Raw genomic sequence first — 23691 nt, forward strand, 5'->3', positions numbered from 1 at the left:
TAAACCCAATAGTGTCTTGTGGTTAAGAAAGACAAACTTCGGTTTGTGCCACTAGCCAGATTTAAAGCTGCAAGTGCTCAGGTCAGATCAGGGTTTAGTACATGCAAATGCTCTAAATATATGAATCAGATCAAAATTCTAAATCCAATCCTAATCCACTTCCACTAATAAGATTGATTACAAGTGGGATTAGGAATATTCCAAAAACAAACCATGAGAAACATGTATAAACTGGTTACTGGTTAGTACATTATATCCTAAACATATTGTGCAAGCCAATAACAATTAAACAACACGTAGATGTTATCAACAATCAATTGTGCATGAGATTCCATCCACAATCACATAAAAATCATTGAGAACACAAATTACTGATTAACTACGTAAAACCTATCCCTAAAAGCAAATTATTTTCAAATTCTCAAATTCAAGGAGGGTTGTGAAAAATATAGTTTATTATTTTTCACTTTGCACGAGTTGTTTCAAGTTGGCATCAGGTTACCCAAGGCCTATTTCGTATCATTTTTGTTTCTCTACAAATTAGTGAAATTTCATATAGAAATTGATGAAGATCAATGTTGTGAGACTCATTTTGGCTGAGTGGGTTTATCTGTTCGACCCATCACCTGAGTCAGCTTAAAGTCCAAAATTTATAAATAAAAGATCCTAAGCCATTGAGCCAGGATGGTTCAACCCATTAACTCACTCAAACCATTCCATTTCAATGGTTCAACATGACCACTTAAGACATTTTGGGGGAGGAGACTCAAAGAAGCCAAGAAGGATCAAGCATTTGTGGGACCCTTCTTTCCCCTATTTTTCTCCTCTTTTTTTTTGGACCCACCTCATCCATTGCTGGTAGAGCTTCATTGACTCCATTGGAGCCTCATCCCCAGCATCCATTGCGGGTGAAGCCTTTTCTCATAAACAAAGGTGGCCGCCTTCTTGTCACCATGGAGGTCTCCAATATGTCCACGGTGCCGTTAACTACCTCTAACCAAGATAAAGATCTCCAAAAGCATCCTCACTTAGCTCTAATTGCAACCCGATCTTCCTCCTGGTGGGGCTCACCACTTCCCCGTTCTTTATCTCTCTAAAAAGAAAACTTAATCCTAACTCCTAATCCACATAAACCCATAGAGTTTATCCTCCATCAGATGAATACACCCTCCCCTCTATCCAGAGGCTTAAGGCCTTCCACCAATGCAGTCGCTAGTTGATGCTGGGCAATTGTAGGAGGATGGGGATTAATGCCAGACATCCATAGAAATGGATAAATAAACTGATCTGGTGGTCAACCCACAGTCAACAAATAGTCCACACATGGTTGAACTGCGGACCTGTGACCTAGTTGCCGAAACAGCCAGAGCTAGGTCAACAGGTTCCAAACATTGTTGAAGACAGCATTTACACAAAATTTCTGTTATTTGTTGCTTTCAATTTCACTCTTTTTCACAGCAATAAATCTTTGCTACCAAAAGCTATAAAGATTCTGTAAACAATTTGAAAAGAACAAAAGTATTTAATCATACATGTTTCTTTGTCTACTTTATTTTTCTTTTTGTGTATTGGAAACAAAACATAAAAAAGAAATACCAACAGGTCCTTAGAGATCCACATCCAATCCATATGCAAAACATGCTATATCTTTCAATCCAAGCCTAATCAAATAACTTTGGCTTGGACTGGGTCAGGTATATATTTGGGTTAATTCCTAATCAGAAGCAGGTCAGTCTAACCCTCTTGAAGTCATAGGCAGATTCGTAAACAAAAATTCCAAAAATTTTGTAGGGAGAAATATGTGAAATGAAAAAGATATTCTATGATGTATCATACATGATATTCGGATAATTGGGACATCAATATGAAAATTATTGATACTTAACATAACCAACTTTTATATTAAGCATATCTTAGTGCACTTTACATAAATTTGATGATATCCCCCATGTGTTTCATTAGCTTCTCATGGGGTCCAAAAGTGTCTCCTAGCCACTTCGCTTTTGGAAGCCAAAATTACTTTGCTTACAAAAAAAATTTCTTAAAAAACAGATCAGAACATAGAAAACACTTACTGCACAGAACTCTTTTCTGATATTCTTTCCAAGGTATTATCTACTCGTATACTTCATTCATTAGATACACTCTTCCCTTTTTCTGGTGGGAAATACACTCTTCTCTAAACATAGCACAAGCAGACTTCCTTGAGCTGAAAAATATTTTAGCAATTCACGTGTGATACTGTGCATTGCTACTTAACATATCACCATGCATATCAAAACAGGAGATTAAGCTGGAAAAATAAAGATGAGGTGATGAGATGAAATGAAAATGAACCTCAACATTAAAAGCTTACATTCTATATCCATCAGAAGTGTATACTTCCTTCAAATTTTGAATTCTCTGATCAAATGCAACAGATTTTCCCATCTCATAATCTTGAACAAGCACTTGCCTCTCAACATTGCCCTAAAATAGAGATGATATGATAACAATCAAAACTATGAATGCAGCAATAAAAACCTCCATCAAGGACAACACTAAGCATGGTGAAATTTTGTGTCATAAGTGAAAACATGTCATAGCAACAAGTGATAAGTTCCTGCCACTTATTGTACTGCAAGAACTTCGATCTTTGAACATATTTGAGATAAGTAATGGGTTCGCTAAAAAAAAATCATAAAGGAAGATAATATGGGTTCAAGTGGTTATGGAACAGAAATGCAACTTCTTGCCCAACAACCGCCAATAAGTAGAAAATAAAGAGGAAATACAAAAATATGTTACCAAAACCTTATATTAAACAATGGAGTTTGTGCCCAAATTATCTGTATATAGTTGACATGCCTCATCTAGGTGGCTCATGACAGATTTGCAGTTCTTCATGCACTGTCCACAAGTCAAAAATACAAACAAAGATTCATTGAGGCAAACCTCAAACACCCAACTCAACCGCCCACACCCTCACCCAAAAGATTAAAAAAGAACTTTGTAAATATTTAAAAAGTAGAGCATAATCAACTTGTTGTGGAATGATCCTTAATAAAGAAATTAAGATTAGATACCAATGTAAAAAGTGACACATGCAGTCGTTAACATATAAATATTACTATGCCATGTTCAGACACATAATCATTTATAATCTGACTCTTTTTGTCCTAATATTCCATTTACTACATCTCAACGTCAAAGAAATGGTATGTGACATTTACCAGCAGTTCAGAGAAAATGATAAGGCAAAAGCAACCTAGGTTATGGGACATATGTAAAAAAAAGCCTTCTAAAGAATCAAGAAAATTATGGTAAAAGATAAAAAATAGTATCATATCAAAGAATTTTCAGGTCGTATACTTACTATATCCACCAACACATTAATTATAGTAGGATTGTCAGAATGTATAACGGAAAGAATAGTTGGACGATTTGTTGAAGGAAGCATGTAGTTTGGAATGTTCAACCTGCATATATAAACTCACGATATCAATGGAGAGACTTTTTTTCCTAATCACAAACAAAAACCAGCATGCTGCACCAAAAGGTACAATACACCTGAGTAAAGAGTGATGGGTGGAGTAGGTCTTACCGTGGTCTGGAAAAATCATATATAATGATCTGAAGGTTTGCATAGTTTGCTTCTCTTGCACAATCTCGTAAAAGAAGTGAATCTCTATGATCGGTAACTATAAAAGCATCTAGTAACCGCCCAACAGCACAATCAACTGCTAGGGCCCAGATGTCACCACTGACCAATGTCTGTCTCATAAAAACATAATTTTGTTGGTCTGAGAAATTATGATGGGTTAAAAGCAGCAAAAGTTGTGGTATTGAAAGTGCATGTGCGGAACTGCAGATACACAACAAAATTGCAGAATCTTCTCAACATACATCTACATGAGATGCATGCCGTACACTTGAACTATGGGTGAAATTCATCTTGCATAATTCACCATTACAAAGAACATGTGCTTCCTAAGAAATACAAACCCAATTTAATATGTCCAACCATTCCATCTACAAGCAGCTCAGAGGCAAATCTAAATGCAGTTGTTTATATAAACATGTATATGTACGTAATCAAATTGTGTGATTGAGAAGAAATTGCATTTATGGCTAATAAAGCACGCTCAAAATGGATTAAGAGAAGTACTGCAAACCTAGTGACAGATTTCCCTTATTCAATAATTTTCCGATTACTTCAGAATACATTTTAATAAAACTTCTTCTCTCTGAACTATCCTGAGTGAAAAAACCATACTTTCTTGAATTTCTAGCAACCCCACAAATAATTCATAATCTTCGCAAATTTTTCATGATTTTTTCTGAAACTTGTTATGAGTTTATCCATTTTAATTTTTTACTCATTCGTTCTTTCACTTAATAATCTTTGAAATGCATTCAAAAGTTTTAAAAATTTCTGATCTGAGCAAAATTATCAAAATGGCCACATTCATTAATATTGTAACAAACAATCAATGACAGTAGCAACATGGTATACTAATTTCTTCCCCCGATGATTGCAAATGAATGAACATAATGTTTCAGAAACTTAATCACATGATTTTGAAGATGATACAATTATAAAGCATGGATGTGGAGTTTAATCTGGAAGACAAGAATGGAGTTTGTCTTTCATTTACAATTGTGAAGCAGCAAAAACAAGCCTAGAAACATATAAAAGACACACTAACTGTCGATATACAAAATCTAGAACTAGATTGACCTTTTCCAGGATCAAGCACTGGTTAGTTGCTTGCTTGAGATTGAAACTGTAACAAAGTTAAGAAATGTTAAGAGTATCAATTATTACATTTAGTCAAACCAAAACATTGGGTGTACTTCCCTATTATATAACATTTGGTGTATCCTGCACATCATGAATATCCAGGTCCAACTAGAAACAACAAGTAGACACATGACTTTTGTACTCGCCAAACAACTCATTTGCATGGAAATTGTATAGAATCCAGTAAACCCTGAGAAAACAACTACATCTTATACAAGAGCTTCTCATACTAGAACAAGAAGAAATTTACGGCATGGTAAAAAGTAAATCTGCAAGTAGAAATGATCACAGATGAGGAATCTACAAAATTACATCTAGAAAGTAACGGCAAAAAGGTTAATAATATTGATGCACTTCATATACGCCTTTGTATTAGGACATCAATGTATTACACAAGCTATCTCTATAGAAGCATGTATTAGGACACCAATGCCAACAACAAGATGTCAACACCAGACAACCTCGTAGTGTTCATATTATTGTTGCACTGGTCTAATAGTCCCCACAGGCAACCAATTGACTATATACTGCTCACTGTTTTTCCAAAAGACATGAAGCTCACCCTAAATAACAACAGATTAATTAGAGAGTATCCATGAATCATGCCGCCTACACAATTACACTGGGACTATATTAGATGCAATAATAAAGAAAAGAAATGGAAGAGAGGTGCAGCATCGGTAATGGAAAAGTCAACAAATTGGCAAGCATCGTTAAAAGTACAGGTAGGGTATGGGCCACTATGGTATAGATGCTATAGCATCATACTGATACATGGCCCGCCTCCAAGTGCTGGCACAACAAAAATTGGGCTACTGCACGTGTATCATTATAGTACGGGGATGAGGGGTTTACCAGTACAACTAACATAGCTGGTAAAAACCAGTCGACACCTGCATTTAAAAACCTTGGTGGAAAGCAAATTAAACAAATTACAACCTAAATATGGACAAAAAAAGAAGATATCAGAAACCGTAATAAGTAGAGACACCAGGAAAAGTCAAAGTATCAAACTAATATCATTTTGAATTCTTATGTTAAGCATCTTTGTAAGTTGCAAGTGTTTTTTGTTGTAAAAGCATCTGTTTTATATTATTTAAATGAGTATTTGTGCATGAGTTCAGAAAGCTAATACCAAATTCTGCTGAAAAAGCTATCGCACAAAACCAACATATGCAAGCACAAGCATTAAAAAATAAAAACAACATGCAGCTAATATTTTATGTACCACATGAGCTCCAATTGGACCGATAGGAGGGCTTTTAAATTTTCTGTGGTGTCTTTCAATAACCTGTAAGAGATTCAGAACTCTTCCTCCTCCAAAGGCTGTTACCTACATGAAAAACTGCCATATTGATAGACAAAGTCGTAGCATATCTCAGATACACATAAAAAATGCACATGCATGCATAAAGACGCACTTCAAGACAAGTGAAAATTAGCTAAGCAAATCTCTAGGATGGAACAGTAGAATGGTCAAATAATCAGTCAAATAGACCTTGTTCATTCGGTGTTGCTGAAACTCATTCATCTGTGAGCATAAATCACGATATCTTCTTTCATTTTCTTCAATCTGCAAATATGAACTTATTACAATCTCTAGTACAACAAATATGATCCATGTAAAAGTTGAGCAGTCATCAAAACTTAAAAGAAAATGGCTTTATAACACAGGATAATAAGAGTACAGATGATTTTCCATTTACACCCAACACTAAAAATAAATGAGAAAAATTATCACAGTATGACACTATACATTAAACATATATAACATAAAATAGGGGGGAAAAGATTGTAGATAATTCCTCTTGCAAATTTGTCTGTGCAGGTACCCTCTTCAAAAGAATCACAGCCCAAACAAGGGCACCATGCATACAGAATTCCTCATATTACACCTGAAACTAGATAGGAAAAGTGCTCCCTGAAAATGCTTGCAAACAAATGCACGGAGACCACATCATATCTGAATGTTGGTTCAACTAAACCACTCACAAAGTGATACAAATAATTAAACAAAATCAAGATTAGCTCTTATGTCTGAAAAGGTCAACTTCCCTTCAATTTAAAATCTAGACAAATGGGTATATGGCACTATTTCCTATCATAACATCTTTTTAGGGGCATTTTTGAAATCCTAAAGTTTAGCGCCCACTTTTGCATGTTCCTAAGAGGAGTCTTCCTGTAAAAAGGATTTGAACTTATCACAATAAAAAGAATACATTCCTTAATACTCATCTGGTGAACTTTAGAATATATGCATATTCACAGCATATTGTTGCTGACCAGCAGGTAGCTAACAATATCCAAATAACAATTTCTTAAACTGTATTTAATTCTCAACAGGGTTTAGCATCCATCAAGTTCAAGTAATTCATATCTAAACAAACATCATATAAATCTCCAAGGAAATCTGTTCAAAAAAAATTACAACTAAACAAGAAGAAATTCATACATGCAAATATATTTACTCACACTTAGGCTCAACTTCCAAAAAAAAATCTGAAAAATGGCTTAATAAATCTAAAGTTTCCGAAAAAATGAAGTTTGGAAGTATTCTATACTGTAACTTGCTTGTGATATCGGAAGCAAGTAATTTTTCCCGTCACAAATGCAGCCTGCTAATTAGGAGGTCAAAAAGATTGCTAATGACCTGTCCAAAATGCTTGGCAAAAGTGACTACAAATGCAGGATAAGTTACACACACTCAAGTTATTTACTTTAAAGGCATGGATAACAGTATTACACAGTTCCAATTTTCCAAATTTTACAGGTGGAAGATATCTTGAACTAGTGTTGGTGATGTACAATCAGGATCATTCAAGTAGAACACAGAGTGTTGGGTTGGAATTTTATGGGCTAGACAAAAAGTTTTGACCAATATTTCTAGGCTACTCGTGGCTGCGTCTGATCAGGTCATCCAATGTCGCATCTGACCCAGCTAGCAGCTAGATCTCATATCGACACACATACTCAATCCACAAGTTCATATTTCAGATCTAAGCTTGAGCCCAAATTGGATCAGATCAAATTTGGCACAGCCCACCCCATGCACAGGTTTGTGTCGGTTTAGAAGTGGATCAGATCTGGGTCTCCCCGACCCACCAGCATATGACTTAACCTAATATCTATATAATGCTTAATGGAAGCTAGAACTAAGTGGTGTTAATTTGCCAACAATACGCAGTTACCAAGTTCTGACATTTTTTACAACGCAGTAGATGATTCAAAAGTTCATACACTTGGATTAATATGATCCGAATGACAAATTTTCATACATAAAATGATAAGTAGACACAGTTGGTTATATTCGTGAGCAAAGAAATCCTTCAAATATTTTGAAAACATATAAAACCAAGGTTTGCCGTATTAGTACCGGACCCCATACTAGTGCCACACTATCATAGTGTCGGTACGGTACGGTATGCAGTACGCCACCAGTACCGCATCAATATGGTACGGTACGCCCAGTACCGTCTGGTTCGGTATGGTACAGCATACCATGTATAAAACTAAAAACATCATAATACTCATTTCATTTTTCCAGCAGCTTGCAAAAAAACTTTTAGTTTGAAACCGAAGTAAACCTAAACAGTTTCAAGTACTACAACAAGCACTTGAGACGTTGCACACTGGATCACTCATTCAAAAGAGGGTAAACCAGCTGACTTAAGTGCTCACTCCCAAACCATTTGTCAGAGACAGCAGGCATTTATTATTAAAACATGACCTGGTCACTTGGAACAAAATGCTCAGAAAAATCAGTATTAATAGCTTCAATTTAAGCACATCAACTGAAAGGAGTCATGAAATACTTGATTTTAAGAGTCCTAAACCTCAAGTTTTTGTTCTGCAAAAATCACCCAAGATGAGGAGAAGAATAATAGCTTTCAAACAGAGCACCAGAAGTGAATCAAAGAAAAAATTGACCATAACTGAAACAATAAAAAACATATCATCATGCAAAGGAAAAAACCTATAATGTCAGGAAGATGCTAATCTCTGGGATAAATGATATCAGCACAATAGCTACTTACAAAAAAATTTCACAAACTGGAAATACACATGCCGAAAACCAGCAAATATTCATATAAAGCTTGTTGAGGATAGACAATTCAAGAACTTGAAACATGAATGGTGAATTACATGGAGCAATTTTCAATAAAGTTAATATTAACATTCCAAATTTGCAGAAAAATTATCCCAGTAAAATGACAGAAGGCTGGAGAATTATGCACTAATAATTACAAAGACAAGATGGTATCTGAGCAAGAGTCTTGCCTCTTTAGACATATCATTAGTAGCATTTTTAGCTGCCGATAACTTTTCTGATAGTGAATGTTCTTCCTCCTGCAACCTGAAATAAATTACAAGAAAACTGAGCTAAAACAGCAAAAATGATACATAACCGCATTAAAAGTCGAAATGCAAAACAGAATGTGGAAAGAAATTTGGTAACCTTGCAACACTTCTACAAGCTACATCAACATCATCCTGCAGTTTCTTCATTCGTTCCTCAATCTCAGATTCTTCAGCCTTCAGTTTAAAAGGTAGATACATAAGAGAGGAAATCATACAGCATGACGTACAAAAAAAAATCTGAACTAATTAATAATTACATAGTTCTGAGTTCTGGCATAACAGATGACTAAAGAGCGGGTGTAAGATAATCAAACTGCAACTTATTTTTCCATCAGAAATAGCAATACATATAACACATTGTACTACAATTGTTTCACATTACATAGAGTGCCTCCCTGCAACATTTAAGGAACTTTCATTGACCATAGCTGATGAGCACTAGATCAACTAATATCATAATCTATTTTCGTGGGGCATTTATACCTAAAGTGTCGCCTTAAAAGGAGTTGCTTAATATTTTGCCAAAATTCAAGTGCTCTCCTTTGCAGACAGTCCTAAACTTATGCCTTCCTTATCTCCTCTGGCATCACGGAGTACATACCAACCCCCGCCTATGTGACTTCAGTACTAATTCTTCCTCCCATGGACCCAATTGCCCCTTCTTCTACGTGCTAACTTATAATCAGCTGCTCAGTATTGGTCAACTCTCATCAACTTATAGTGCTTTCAAAATACTCTTTTACTCCCAACATCCATCAAAAGACTCAACAAATCCCTCTACTGCATACAGCCCATCATTAATCTAAGCTTGAACATAATACACCGTTACTCATTCTAAGCTTGCAGCCATCCAGGTTTGTTATAAGACATCACACTATCAAAGAGTCATCCAACAATTAGAGTAACATGCTGGATCAAAAGATTCAAGCTCTCACACAGATGCATATCTAGTCCTCTCTCTAACTCCTGAGCTGGTCACCATCATCTATAAATGGATCTACAAAGTAAAAGCAAGATTCATTTGTTCAATCAACAGCTGCAAAGCAAGTTCACCGCACTAGAATTCGCTTGGTAAATTTTGTCCTCCAATTACTATCACAACTGTTAATGCCTGGTCTACAACTGCCCTCCGGCCACTTCTCCCAATTTTGACAACATCCACCAAGCTTTTCACAAACTTAAACCATTTGTGCTTCATTTGAGAATTCTTTTATATACTTGCCTTTTCAAAACTATGCTCTCTTACATGATGGTTCCTCTTTTTTTTATTGAGAAAGAATGAGGAGGCCCTGGACCAGCTAACATGATGTTTCCCATTATATCACATCTGACAATGGTGTGATCAAAAACAGAAATTATGTGTCCAACACTCTTCGCATGAATATCCAACGCCGTGTCAAATTACTCAAAAATTCAAAATAATAAGAGTTATCTCGACATCAACAATATGAGGAATAGTAAAAAGAGTTAATAGCCTAAAGGCGCTCTTATCGCAAACTTATTATTCTTGGTTAACAAAAGTTATGTCAGTAGAAGCACCTACAGAAATCCCACTCATGCTCCCACAAAAGGTAGAATGAAAAGACTAAATCCAACTCAACAAGAACAGAAAATGGAGCCTTCTTCTGCAACATAGAAAAATATGCTAGTAATGTATATAGGATAAATAGTTGATATCAGCATTTTAAGTATCCAACCATACTGTGCAATGCAAGGCATACCACACTGAACTGATATAGTACAGTACTAGTGCAGGGGCTCGATATGCCCCTGTACAGAGACATGGTATGAGTACTATGACTCCAACAGTGTACCATGAATCACTGGAGGTGCATTGTGCTGTATTGCACTTGTAAGGTCCCAGTACAGAGCCCTTCGTTGGCGTAAGCAACATCATCCTAACACTTTAAAAATATCTTAAATTAGTATTTGAATTTTTTTCTGTTATGAGCTGAAAAGGTTTCTCCCTTTGCAACATTCTGCAGCTTGAAGTTGCCCTCTCAAAAGAGCTTGTTATCACAATATAGATACATCTCCAACCTGACAAACCGCGTATGTAATGCATTCCAACCACGATACAAACCTACAACCATTATTGCTGAGCCAACTCCAGGCCCCATTATATATCATCAACTTAAGTATGATCCATTTGTTTGGCCATCTCTAGGCCAAAAATTGCACATGTCATTTGTCCAATGAACTACTTGTTAAGCGTTTCTATCAAGGATTGCCGAACCTGTACTGGGTGCCGTACCGGTCGGCGCCCAGTCCGGTTCGGTACCCGGCCTATACCGAGAGAAAACCAGCTAGAGCCGGAGAAGACGAAGAGAAAGAGAGTGAGCGGGGGAGAAAGGGAGGAGTGCCGCAGATGCCTGCGCTCCGCTGCGGGCGGGGGGCGAAGGCCGAGGCAGCGGCTCTCCACAGGCGTCCGCAGCGCTCCTCTCTCCCTCCCCCACTCGCTCTCTCTTTCTCTTCGTCTTCTCCGGCTCCAGTAGCGAACCGGTTTCAAAGCCAGAACCGTACTGGTAGACTACCGATACGGATCGGAACGAGCGGAACCGTCCGGTTTAGGACGGTTTCGTATTCCTTGGTTTCTATCTCTTTTCTAATATGCGACAAGCAAAGTCTTTGATAAGTTGTCAATATGTGACTCTTGTAAAACCTTCACCTGCTCCCTTGTTTCTCACTTTGCCTGAGCTACAAATGATCACCATGGTTGAGTAGGCAAGCAACACTAACACCTACTGCTCCACCCTATGCATCTTCATCATAGAACAACTCAGCTCAAGAAGAATATATAACAAGATATTGAACCCAGCACTTAGGCCACGTATTTTCTAGATGACCCTTATGATTAGTTTACTTGGCTTTGCTACCTTCCCTCTAATCTAAAGCATAACAGTCAGCAATCCCCCACTCGTTTGAGATTGCAAGAGCTATATGGATTGTTCGCTCAGGAAACTCATGTATGCACACACACGCATCATGATTCATTTCCGCTTTAAATGAAAATGCTATAAATGTCTTACTTCCCAGCACAATATCCAATTTACTAAGTACATTTTGATTCGTTCATGAAGACTTGTGCTGCCACATGCTTACAATTTTCACTATACTCCCCTTTGTCTATGAAATTTCAATAGTTGGGAAAATGATTGTAGATCCATATAACATATATAGCATTATATAAAGAATGCGAATGAACTTTGTATCTTATATACCACACCTGTAAGCGGTCATTCTCCTATTTTGCTTGTATATGGTACATTAATGGTCTGTAATACTGAACCAATGCACCGATAATTTTAAATAAAATCACTTGTTATGTTACCCAACAATATCAAGCGACAGTTTTAAATGCTAGGCAACAGTTGAGTCCATTAGCCATTCACACAACATCCATTAGCTGTTTAAACACCATTTAACTGGGTAAGCAGCAGTGATGGTTCAAGGTACAATTTAGTCAAATTAGATTCAAATATTTCATTCTGCACTTAATGAATTAGGTGTATAGATTTTTAAATGTTACAAAATATAACATAAATAAGGGACACAAGCACAGAGAAAGATTGTATAACATAAGCAAGGAAAGAGATCCTGGACAACCTCAACAGCATTTTTGTTTTTTAAAATTCATGCCTAACCACCCTAAGAAAGCTAAGCGGTCACAATTGTGTTATAAGGCTTCAGAGATAAGCAAAACAGAATGAGCTACAAGTCATCGCATATAAGACTACCTATCCATTCAAAATCTTCCTAAAACAAGAACCACCAGTGGACTCAAAAAGATATTGACTAAATCAAGGTTTTCAGTACCAGTTATGATAGTCATATCGGTAAGTAACTGGTACAGTGTCAATACTGTCCGGTTCTTGATACTGAGACTTGGTGGGGTTTTTTTTCTTTTCACAGGGGAGGGGGGTCATACTGAGTATCGATTCCCCAAAGGTACCAAGTTGGTACACCCAGTACAGAGTGATATGGTCCGATACCAAACACCATGCTTATAACCGCTAAATGTCTAAGAGAACAGAAATACAAACCTGTGTATTTCTCATATGTTGCTCATGAATATCATGAATTTGCTGCTCAAGCAACTTCACACGCTTGCTCATTTTCTTCGTAAAGTTAATTTCACGAGAATGCACCTCTTCGAGTTCAAGCCTCTCCTTTGTAGCCTAAGAAAAATACAACATCATTAAGACTGATCACTAGAGATAACCAAGGTTATACTTGACATTAAGGGAAATAACTACCTCCAATGCACAAATATATATAGGGTGCCAAAAAAAAAGCCATGAAGTTAAAAGAAAAAAGCCCATGTCAATTAAACTTGACATATATAAGATGATTATTACAATTCAAACTAAATTTTTATAGCATATTGAAATTAACTAAACCAGCTTGAATAATTAATCCAAACCATAAATCAAGTTCCATAGCCATGACTTAATACAAACAAAGTAACCTGACCAACTAAAAGAAAATCAATTTAACACAAAAAATTTTGTTATATCTGATTTACTAACAATGCAGTAGAAACTGAAAACAATCTGCTGACACCATAATCCCATGATATTAGATGGAAATATGTCTTGCACAACTTGAGTTTCATGGAGGACAGCATTCAGATGATCAATTTTATTTGGCTTTCCCAGACTTCAGAAATGTCTGATAAATGCATAGAAGAAAGTAAGCAAAATGACAAAAATCACGAAAAAAAAAGAGAAACAGTTGAGTATTTTATATTTTTATCAAAAGACCATACTTAAATTGGTCTTTTCGGTTGTCTCAATATCTTGAATACAGTTTCCCAATAGTTCCCTTTATAAATAGATCTTTCTCCATAACCTGCCTTCCCTGCTTCCAACTTCCTAGTATTATTTTCTGCATTGATGACAGTGCTAGCAAAGAGTTTGTTTAGTGAACAGTACCTGACCAGCAATGACCGAGTGCTGGTCTATGGTATACAGGACCATATATACGTACAATGTCAACATATAATGTGAAGAGCATAGATTGCATTCAGTATAATATATGCATCAACCTATATGGCTACATATCAGTAGCCCATACTGGTAGAGATTTAAACTTGTACCACATGTTCAACTTTTAGTCCACAAACAGTAGCCTCAGACAACCTCATTTTTGTTAGAGAAGGTTTGTAATCTTTATGCCATTTGCTTTGTTTAACCTTTTTTAACAGTTCAGAGACAGCTGACTGGATGTGAAAATAAGGCGCAAAAGTTTGGTATTTATTTCACAAACGGTTCATTGTCCTTTATACTTAAAATATCAAAGTTACCAGGCTTCCCATAATCATGACCACCTAGCCTTTTCCCAATTATTTGGTCACATTTTATGAATCCTCATTTGCCAAGTACTCCTATTTACAGCTACATCTGATTTTCATTCCAAGTTTCTCTATATCCTTCCTCACAACCTCCATCCATATTACCTTAGGTCTTCCCCTCTCTTTCTTACCACCTTCAGCACAAACCAAAGTACCTCTCTACACTATAGCATCCCCATCGTTGTACATGTTATTACCATCTCAATCAATTTTCCATCACTTTGTCCTTCATTTGTGCAACTCCTATAATTCCTCTACTATATTCATTTCTTACTTTATCCTTTCCAGTTTTTCTATCAATTGTTTTAGTAAAAGGTGGCCTCCATTGTTGATCTTTTGGACATAAATCCAAATTGGTTATCTAAAACAATTTTTATTTCTCTTGATCTTTGTTCATTTACCCTTTCCCATAATTTTATAGGATGATTCATAAGTTTAATTCTCTGATAATTAGAATAATTTTGAACATTACTTTTATTCTCATAGATAGGTACCTACAATACTTATCCTTTTATTGTCATAGATAGGTACCTACAATACTTATCCTCCAATCAACTGGCACTTTCTTAGTTTATAAGATTTCATTAAATAAGTTCATAAGCCAATTTAACTCATTATCTCTCATATTTCTAAATCTTGCCCCTGTTGCCTTACCTTTTGCATTCCTTTCAAAACTATCTCCACTTAGTTTTTATGAATTGAATGAATAAAACCTTGACTCCTTCCTAATCTTACTTCTTCAACGAAAATTTCTTTAGCAGAATCCTTATTTAACAATTTCTTAAAGTAATAGCTTTATCTTTTTTAAATTGCCTTATCTTTCACTAATATCCCATTATTCTTGCTTTTAATGCAATTGAGTTGATCAATGTCTTTAGATTTCCTCTCTAGCTTTACCTATTCTATAACTTTTAATTTCAATTTTTTTTTGAAGCTAACCTATCATATGAAGTATCATATGCCACATATTTAGCTTTACTGGCATTTTTTTCTTTTTTAGCCTCATATTTAATAAAATTGTCAATATTACCTTTTCATCATTATTTAAAGCAAATCCATTTTATTTTGATTTTTGATTGCTTCTTGTACCTCATTATTTCACTACCAAGTTTCTTTATTTGTATTGCATCATTAGCTTGCACCTGTCGGGAATTTGAAATCAATAGACACAAGTTGTACACATTCTGCCTAATATATGAATGAATAAATATTGATTTGTTTACCTTTTGAGCTTTGATTGTTATGCTTCTAAGCAGCTCAGCTCAGGACATCTTTCATTAAGGTTCTGAATGAAATTTAAGGGTTAAACAAAGATGAACATGACATGATTGAATAAAATGATGCCACCGACATTTGCTCCAACAAATCTAGTTTTAAGAATCTAGACCTTGTCTGCAGAACCTTCTAAATTGGGTACACATCTATGTTGATATTTAAATCCAATCTTCAAGCAGGTTTCAATTGCTTCCTATGCTACTTTTCTACTCGAATGTTTCAGTCACCCCTTATATGTCTACTTCAAAATCTTCTTTTGTTTAGACCCAAATGATCATCAATTTTATAACACAGAGGCACAACATTACAACAGCTAACAATGTTTCTAATATTACTTATAATTCCTAAGCTCTCTCAATCTACAAAACTTTTGAGAACCACAGCACCCGGAATGGGACTCAAAAACAATCTCCACTGAGAAGAAATGATTGTGGAATTGTAACCAAGACACTAGTCATTTTTTCCATCACTGCATCTTTTAACAAGATAAAGATTTAACATGCAAAACAGGTATATGCATGCAAATAATTATTTAAAGGTCAACAAAGTCTACCTCAAAAGCACCATGCAATATAGAATCGAAAAGAAGATTTTCTCTAAAAAAAAGAATAATGTTTAATATTCTAGTAGCATGCACGAGAATATTACTATATAGATTTAAAATTAAGTCATAGGCAAGATTGAAGAGAATAAATGACTAGTTGTCAAAGCTCATTCAAAACATAACCAACAAACAAGCAAAATGATGGATGATATACCAGACAGGCTATAGCAATCCCAAGAAATCAATATAATAAATAAAGGATATCAAATTTTAGTGGATAACTGGTGCAGCACAAAACACCAAACATCAAAAAACTGGTTCAATCAGGCCCTTGCATGTTCCCTGATAGCTGCAGTCAAAGACATAAATCTGACGATGCAACTTATCAAATTTATGAAAAAGTTAATGGGAGCCTTTTATGGAAATTTTTGAAGTGTCCAAATCTGGGAGGAATCTATATTGATTGTAGAGTCCCGATAAGGGCTCAATTAGGAAAAATTATGTTGTCGACTAATTAAATTTGCAAGAACAATAGTTGGCTGGTCTAGAGTTCTAGTATTTCGTTCTGAGGAGTTGTAGTAATTTTGTGGTTACCAGGCCTTCTAAAGGAGTGATATGCTGTCTGGTAGTCTCACAGGAGATTTTCATGCATTAAATCGTAAGGGCCACAGGCCCTGTTTTCCTTTCCCTGTCTCTTCTTTTCTTATTCTTTCCTCCTTTCTATCACTTATTTTACTTCACTTCCCCATCTTCATGACTCTCCTCTTCTCTGTTTTATTTGATCACTTCATAACAGTCTTTAGATCCAGAACTGACTGGATGTTGGTTTTCTGCATTAAAAAAAACAGAAGGTGAGAGGCAGTGCCTTGTTTGCTGCAACTGCGCGTAATAGCCCTTGGATCTGGACTCTTAATCACGGTTCGCCATACTGGTGCTCACCACCCCATACCAAGCATACCATACCATACCATTATAGGTCCAAATCGAGACTAGTACGCTGAACCGACTCCTATACCAAGCATACCTACCAGCATGGCACTGGCACCAGATCCGGTACCGAGATGGCAAACTTTCCTCTTAATAGTGCACTTTTCCCTAAATGCAGCCTCTAATCCTTTGGGACTACATTAGCAACTAGAAGGAAATGTAAGCAACTGAAATGGGTAGTGCATTTATATGTTTAATGAGCTTTAAGCAACCTAAAGCACAACAAGGTAATCTTTTGCATGACAGTCATACCATATTAAAACAAATAAAAAGATATCATCGGTAATCTAAAAGCACCCGCATACCGATGAAAGATTCTGCTCCAATTCTTCCTTCTTTCTCCTTACTTCCGAGGTCTTTTCTGTCAAAAATGCAATCTGGGATTTCTTACCGGTAAGCAAGCCATTCAATTCCTCCACCTTAGCCTGTGAATTAGAACCAAGTTAATGAAATTTAATTAACTATTCTCAGTAGTATTATTTAATTAACTATTCAAGCAATGATAGAAGTTGATGAGCACAGAATATTGCCGAGAACAGGTAATAGTTGGTAGCTCCATGTCTATGATATCTGTTTTACCTTAGCATACTAAGTAACAAGCATACTCAATGATATACTAAATTTACCAAGAAAAGTCACTGTAGAACAGCATAGGCATAGCACATGGCATAAATTGAATTGTAATAACTATTATCATGGCCATCAAGCGTGGTCCCAGATTATTTGGAGACAGCATTATAAGTCCTCTTTTGCCAAGCATTCCTATTTAGGGTTACATGGATGAAATAGCAATATCAAAAAAAATTTTAAAAGAAAGAAATAAGAACAGTAATATTGAATTAACTAAAATAATGCAGAGAATAAGGAACATAAAAACTAGAAAAAAATTATTCACCTGAAAAAAAAAATCTCCCCACAGAAAGAAATCATCAAATTATCAAGTGAACAGACGTAGCTTCATTTGCTTAAGTAATCTTACTTTGTTTAAGTAGATTTCTTCTGATTATCGGAATTTTCTTTTATAATGGCTAAGGAAGGGCTTCATAGTCCATCAAAAGGCTAGTTCTAGTAGAGCAATTATGTCCTTCACAGTATTCGATGGCATTACTCTTAGAGGGCTGATATTTTAAGAGAACATTGCTAGTACAAACTTGAGTTAACCTTATACATTAAGAAACATGAAAAGCCGCTTGTTAGCCGCTGACAACTGACCTTTATATTAGCATAAAAATAATTATTTAAAATTTAAAAATAATCACTAATGATTATCATGGATATTGAATCATTAGAGCATCTCAATTCCCAACCGACATTGTACCAACATGGTATTGGTACAAGTACCAAAACCAGTACTGCGAACTTTGGTTGCAAGACTACCCACCACAACTTGTTCCCTTGTCTTCCCTTTGGAAAACTACCTTTCTTTCTTTTCTCAAAACAAGAAGAAGATTGCTTTGGAGCCCAAACAAGGTATCAACAAAGCTCCACTGCCAGTGTCATAAAAAATATTGGTGTTTTACACTGTAATCGTAATGTACATTGCATTAACCCTTTAAATTGTGAAATGGCTTCTTGGTACGTGGCATACAGGTTTTTTTCCAATTCACCTCATGGGTGGTCCTGTAGCTTTAACCAAGTAGGAATAGGTATTAAAAGGAATACAGCACTCAAGGTGCAGTGAGATGTGAAGTCCCTATAAGTGTGGCCATGCCAGCAGCCCCACACAGGCACTAATATAAAGAGCCACTGTCAGCAGAGGCAAGAAAACAAAACCTCAGGACTCCTCCCTTAGCTTGACCTAAAATACAGCACTTCAATACTATTACTAGGATCAAAAGATTGCAAAAACCTTTCTACTTTTTAGAGAAGCACATATTAACAAAAGCAGTGATCATCCATTCACACTTTATCCAAAAAAAGAAAGACACTAAAACTCTAATCTATGAATACCATGTGAATGAGGAAACTAGGAGAATGATTTCTATATGTAAGATAGAGTACTAGAGCTTGTGGTTCAACAATGGTACAACTTCCATTCATCATCACACACTTTCATTTCGAGAAGACAATGTTAACTAAGAATATTGCATCAAAATAGGATACAGCAATAGAACTGAAGAGAACAATTTTTGAAATATATTTATCTTACCACACATTGCTCAATTTTAGCTTGGCAGATGGGAATGCGCTCTTTGAGCACTTCAAGCTTGCCATTTTGTTCCTGAATTTGTCTATCAACATCATATACCCATGACCAGGCAAGTTTTTTCTTCAAATGTTGCACTTCTTGAGCTATTTCTTCTACATGTTCCATGTTCTTAATCTTCTCCTGTAACTCATTAAGTTCTTTAACTTTGGGCATTATTGATTTTTCCAGTTGTTCAACAACTTCAGTCGCAGCACTCAAATTTTCTGTGATACTTTGTAGAAGATCATTTACTTGTTGTAGAAGTGTAGCCTTGAAAAAGAACTGTACAAAAATAAAATTACATACAATGTTTGGAAAAGGCATTAACTATTGAAATAATGAAAAAAAATGGTAGCAATGGATAAACAGTCAGAGGTAAATATTATTTCACAGATGCCAAAAAATACTTGCACACTGCTATAGAATTGATGCATTGGCAACAACATGCCAAAAATGAAGGTACAAAACCAGTAGACTTGAAGGCCACAAATGCGGTCAAAAAAAAAGAAAGAGTTAACAAGATTCACCTTAAATTTGTCTTTATCATTCCCGGAATGCAAAAACTCTCTGCTTTTGTCTTGGCTCATAATGACACATGGATTTTCAACATCAATCTGCAATTTAGCAATATGACATGCAAACATAAAAATTAAATGAGATGTAATAGAGATGTAATTTCCAAATATAATAACTGTTGCCTTGCATAAACCACAATAATAGTTGACCAGCGAATTACCAATATGATAACTGTGAATACTGAATAGAAATGTAATTGCCAAGAGGATGAAAAGAGTTTTAAGCAAAACAATATGAAGTCAGTGCAATATAGATAGGCACTATACAAAATTGCAGACAAAAAAGTTGATTCAATTTAGATGCAGGTCCAAACAACTATTATTGTGGTCCATGCAAGGCAACAGTAACTTCTATTACCCAGAAAAACATTGCTCCCAAAGAAGAAGCAAGAAGACTTCAGTCAGTCTCCAACAAAACTTGGAATTTCTCAAAGGGTTGTAGCCTGATCCTGAACAGAGCACTCACAGAAAAAAAAAGTAATGAGTATCATGCTCCACACTGAAGCTCTGCTCTGGTTGGAAACCATTAAAGGCAAGAAGCTTTAAAGTCAACTTGATAGTGCCATAAAGCTAGACTTTACGGTCACCTGAGGGAAGATCATCACCAGAAAGGACAGCAATATGCTATGATTAACTTGGGTGTAGCAAAGACTTCCACAAGGCATTCTGAAGGCTAGAAAGCTAATTGTGGTCACCAAAAATGATGAACATCAGTGTTTACTACAGTGTGCAACTTTACAAGAATTAAGTGGGTGCATATGAGGGTACGGGGGTGAGTGTGAGGAAGTAGGTAATTTAGAAACACTTGATGGAGCACTTGAAGAAGCAGGTACAGGTTCATGTTTCCATTAAGTTTTTTCAAATGGATACACTACCCTGCTTAGAGCTACAAACGAGTGAAGGAATGGTAGCAATAGTGACAAGGTCTAGAAGTGACAGCCAAGAAACTAATCCACCAGCTATCAGTGGTGATGAGGTATGTGCGGATGGCGAAGATTCAAATGCACCAGCCAGATAGAGGATTGGAATGTGCAGAGGGGAAAGGTGGCCGTTTAGCAGCATCAACCCAAACCCCCCCAACCTTCCTCCTGCTCCTTTATTTCCCATGTAGCCCCAATATCTGGCCGGCACCCCTTTGCATTTGCAGAAGCACAACCAATGCCTGCTGCATTAACACTCAAAGCCAATGGCACTGGGCTTTGCTTCTTTAGCAAGGAAGAGACATAAAGAGCTCTTGGGAGGATTTATGCCAAATCCCATTGGCATAAACATAATGATGCGTGAGAATCAACAAAGCTGATCATCCATAATATTTGAAATGCTTAAGCACTTCGGAGATTTTAACCAAGGGGCATGAACCGGATTAAGAGAATTAAGCAAGGTCTCATGAAAAAAAACAAGGTTCACCAAATATATCAAGAATGTGTAGTTGATCACCATCTATTCATCTTAAAACATGAATTTAATATTTGCAAAACACGAAGTAAATAAGAAATTATATAAATTCCCTTCAACATGGTCCATTACATAACCATTTGATGCAACAGTAATTAAACCTCCAAACAGCGGATTTATAAATTTTTTAGATCACATTCAACAATTTGAGTTATCAATTTGAATTTTCTGTCATGTAATTGGCACAAATATGATATGTCATAAAATCAATCCAAGCAAAATTTTAGCTCATTGACATGTATTAATGCCTGAAAGTAAGTGTTTACACAGAAATATGTAAAGAGGATACAGATGGATTAGTTTTAGTTGTTCATACATTATTTGCACATTTTTAACACACCTTTTACTAGCAAAGTGGACTAGGTGGTGTTTATCATGGTGGCTACCCCTACCAAGCACCTAGGTTGATTTCTTGACATTGCCCAAAGCAGGATTTGCACAAATACTTCGAAATCAAAATTTTGTTCAAAATGAAATGCTCAGAAAATCTACAAATAGTGGCAAAACAACAGTCAGAACATAGTAGGACTCCTGTATTTGGAAAAATTGCGACATGATGGGGGAAGGATTTGGCGAAAGGAAAATCATGCCATGAAAATACATCTTTGTTGGTGGAATTAAATATAGTCTAAGACCGCACCAGATCATAGCAGCCGTTTCAGATCAGATGAAAAATGAAGAAAAAGAAGAAAAAAGTAAAGCGGAGAGAAAGATGACACAGAAGTTGAAGAGGATGATTCGAGGAGAAGACAAAATAAGGATCATGACGATGATGATAACGGCATGAAGAAAAGCAAATACAACAAAGAAATATCACCACCCCCACCTTTGACATAATTAGGGACTCATGCATTTAATAAATTGATGGAAGACAACAAAGAAGCAAAAGCAACAAGAAAAAAATTAAATACAAAACAACCATTGCAGATCAGTTTTTCGGATCACATGGCACCTCTAAGAGCTTAATCAAGGGAAATAAGAACAACATATGGGTAAGGATGACAGCAGGCTTTCCACGTAGTTCAAGGTAAGCACTCTTGAAAAGCATCTTTGATCTATATTGATATTTCCACAAGCATGAAGTATCCTTGGTCTATGCATTTTAAAGAAGGGATTTTTATTTTGTGATCAGGATATGAAAGAAAATTGCAGTTAAATGACTTTTCCACTTTGGAATTTTCTCTGAGACAACTGCGAAAGTTCCGTGGAAAGCAATATATAAACAATTACAAAGACATTGAAGAATGAATGCCGCCATTGAAAGTGGAATTTTCAGGTTATTTGGTCACAAAAAGTACAAGAACCAAAATTGCAGAAATTTAGCAAGACAAACAAGTTAAAAGCAAGAAGAAAAATGTTGCATCTTAAACTCTATTAATCATAGCTCAAATCTTTACAAAATATGTAACTACTAAATTATATATATATACTAAGGAGCAGAGTCGGAGAAACCGGTACCGGGCACCGTACTAATTGTCCGGCGGGACGAGTCGGTACGGGCTCACGCTGTGTCGTGTCGGGCCCGTACCGACATGGTAGAAGAGCCGGGGGAGAGGAAGAACGAGAGAGAAAAAGAAAGAGAGAAAGGGGAGGCCGAAAGAAGTCGGCGGAGGGCCGGAGAGCCGCCACGCAGGGAAGACAAAGGCCGAAGAGCCGCTGCGCGGAGGAGGCGGAGGCCGGAAGAAGGGCCTCTATTTCGAACGAAACATGGGACCGAAGCGAGCCCCTCTTCCGCGGCTCCCTAGGGGTGGCAATCGGATCAGGTCAAACATAAACGGGTCGAGTCACATGAGGTCGAGTCAGAAAATCATAAACCTAAACCCGACCTGTTTAGTAAACAAGTCAGAAATTACAACCTGAACATGTCATGTTTAATAAATAGGTAATCTGACCCGACCCGTTTAACCTGTTTAATAAACAGGTAACCTGTTTGCCCAACCCGACCCGACCTGTTTAACATGTTTAGCCCTATTTATCCTGACCCAACCTGTTTAACCTGTTTGCCCAACCTGACCCGACCTGTTTAATCTATGTTCAAAGCTATTAATATTCAAAATTAATACAAGATTCTATGTTCAAAAAAGAAAAAAAAAGAGAGAGAGAACAAATAGAAGAAAAATGATCACAGAAAATTTCAAAAATAGCCGAAAAACAGAGCCTCCAGGCAGAAGA

The 23691-nt window shown here is 36.3% G+C and overlaps 1 protein-coding gene across 5 annotated transcripts in view; it reads right to left on the minus strand.

Annotated features, from left to right (window-relative positions):
- The window catches only part of LOC103716559 (structural maintenance of chromosomes protein 6B), a 56150-nt gene that overhangs the window by 18484 nt on the left and 13975 nt on the right, over window positions 1-23691 (minus strand). For 3 of the 5 annotated variants that reach the window (XM_039120629.1, XM_039120638.1, XM_039120634.1), the window contains 11 exons: window positions 20017-20103; window positions 19451-19771; window positions 17607-17726; window positions 13186-13320; window positions 9240-9316; window positions 9062-9137; window positions 6282-6356; window positions 6012-6116; window positions 3584-3753; window positions 3356-3458; window positions 2357-2469 (listed from right to left, as the gene is read on the minus strand). In XM_039120629.1, coding sequence (XP_038976557.1) covers window positions 2357-2469; window positions 3356-3458; window positions 3584-3753; window positions 6012-6116; window positions 6282-6356; window positions 9062-9137; window positions 9240-9316; window positions 13186-13320; window positions 17607-17726; window positions 19451-19771; window positions 20017-20103 — 1382 coding nt within the window. Of the gene's footprint in view, window positions 1-2356; window positions 2470-3355; window positions 3459-3583; window positions 3754-6011; window positions 6117-6281; window positions 6357-9061; window positions 9138-9239; window positions 9317-13185; window positions 13321-17606; window positions 17727-19450; window positions 19772-20016; window positions 20104-20422; window positions 21407-23691 lie in introns of those variants that run through there. The other 2 variants (XM_039120648.1, XM_039120645.1) reach the window with 2 other exon arrangements.

Source organism: Phoenix dactylifera, chromosome 2 (assembly GCF_009389715.1).
Source record: "Phoenix dactylifera cultivar Barhee BC4 chromosome 2, palm_55x_up_171113_PBpolish2nd_filt_p, whole genome shotgun sequence".
Taxonomy (NCBI): Eukaryota; Viridiplantae; Streptophyta; class Magnoliopsida; order Arecales; family Arecaceae; genus Phoenix; species Phoenix dactylifera.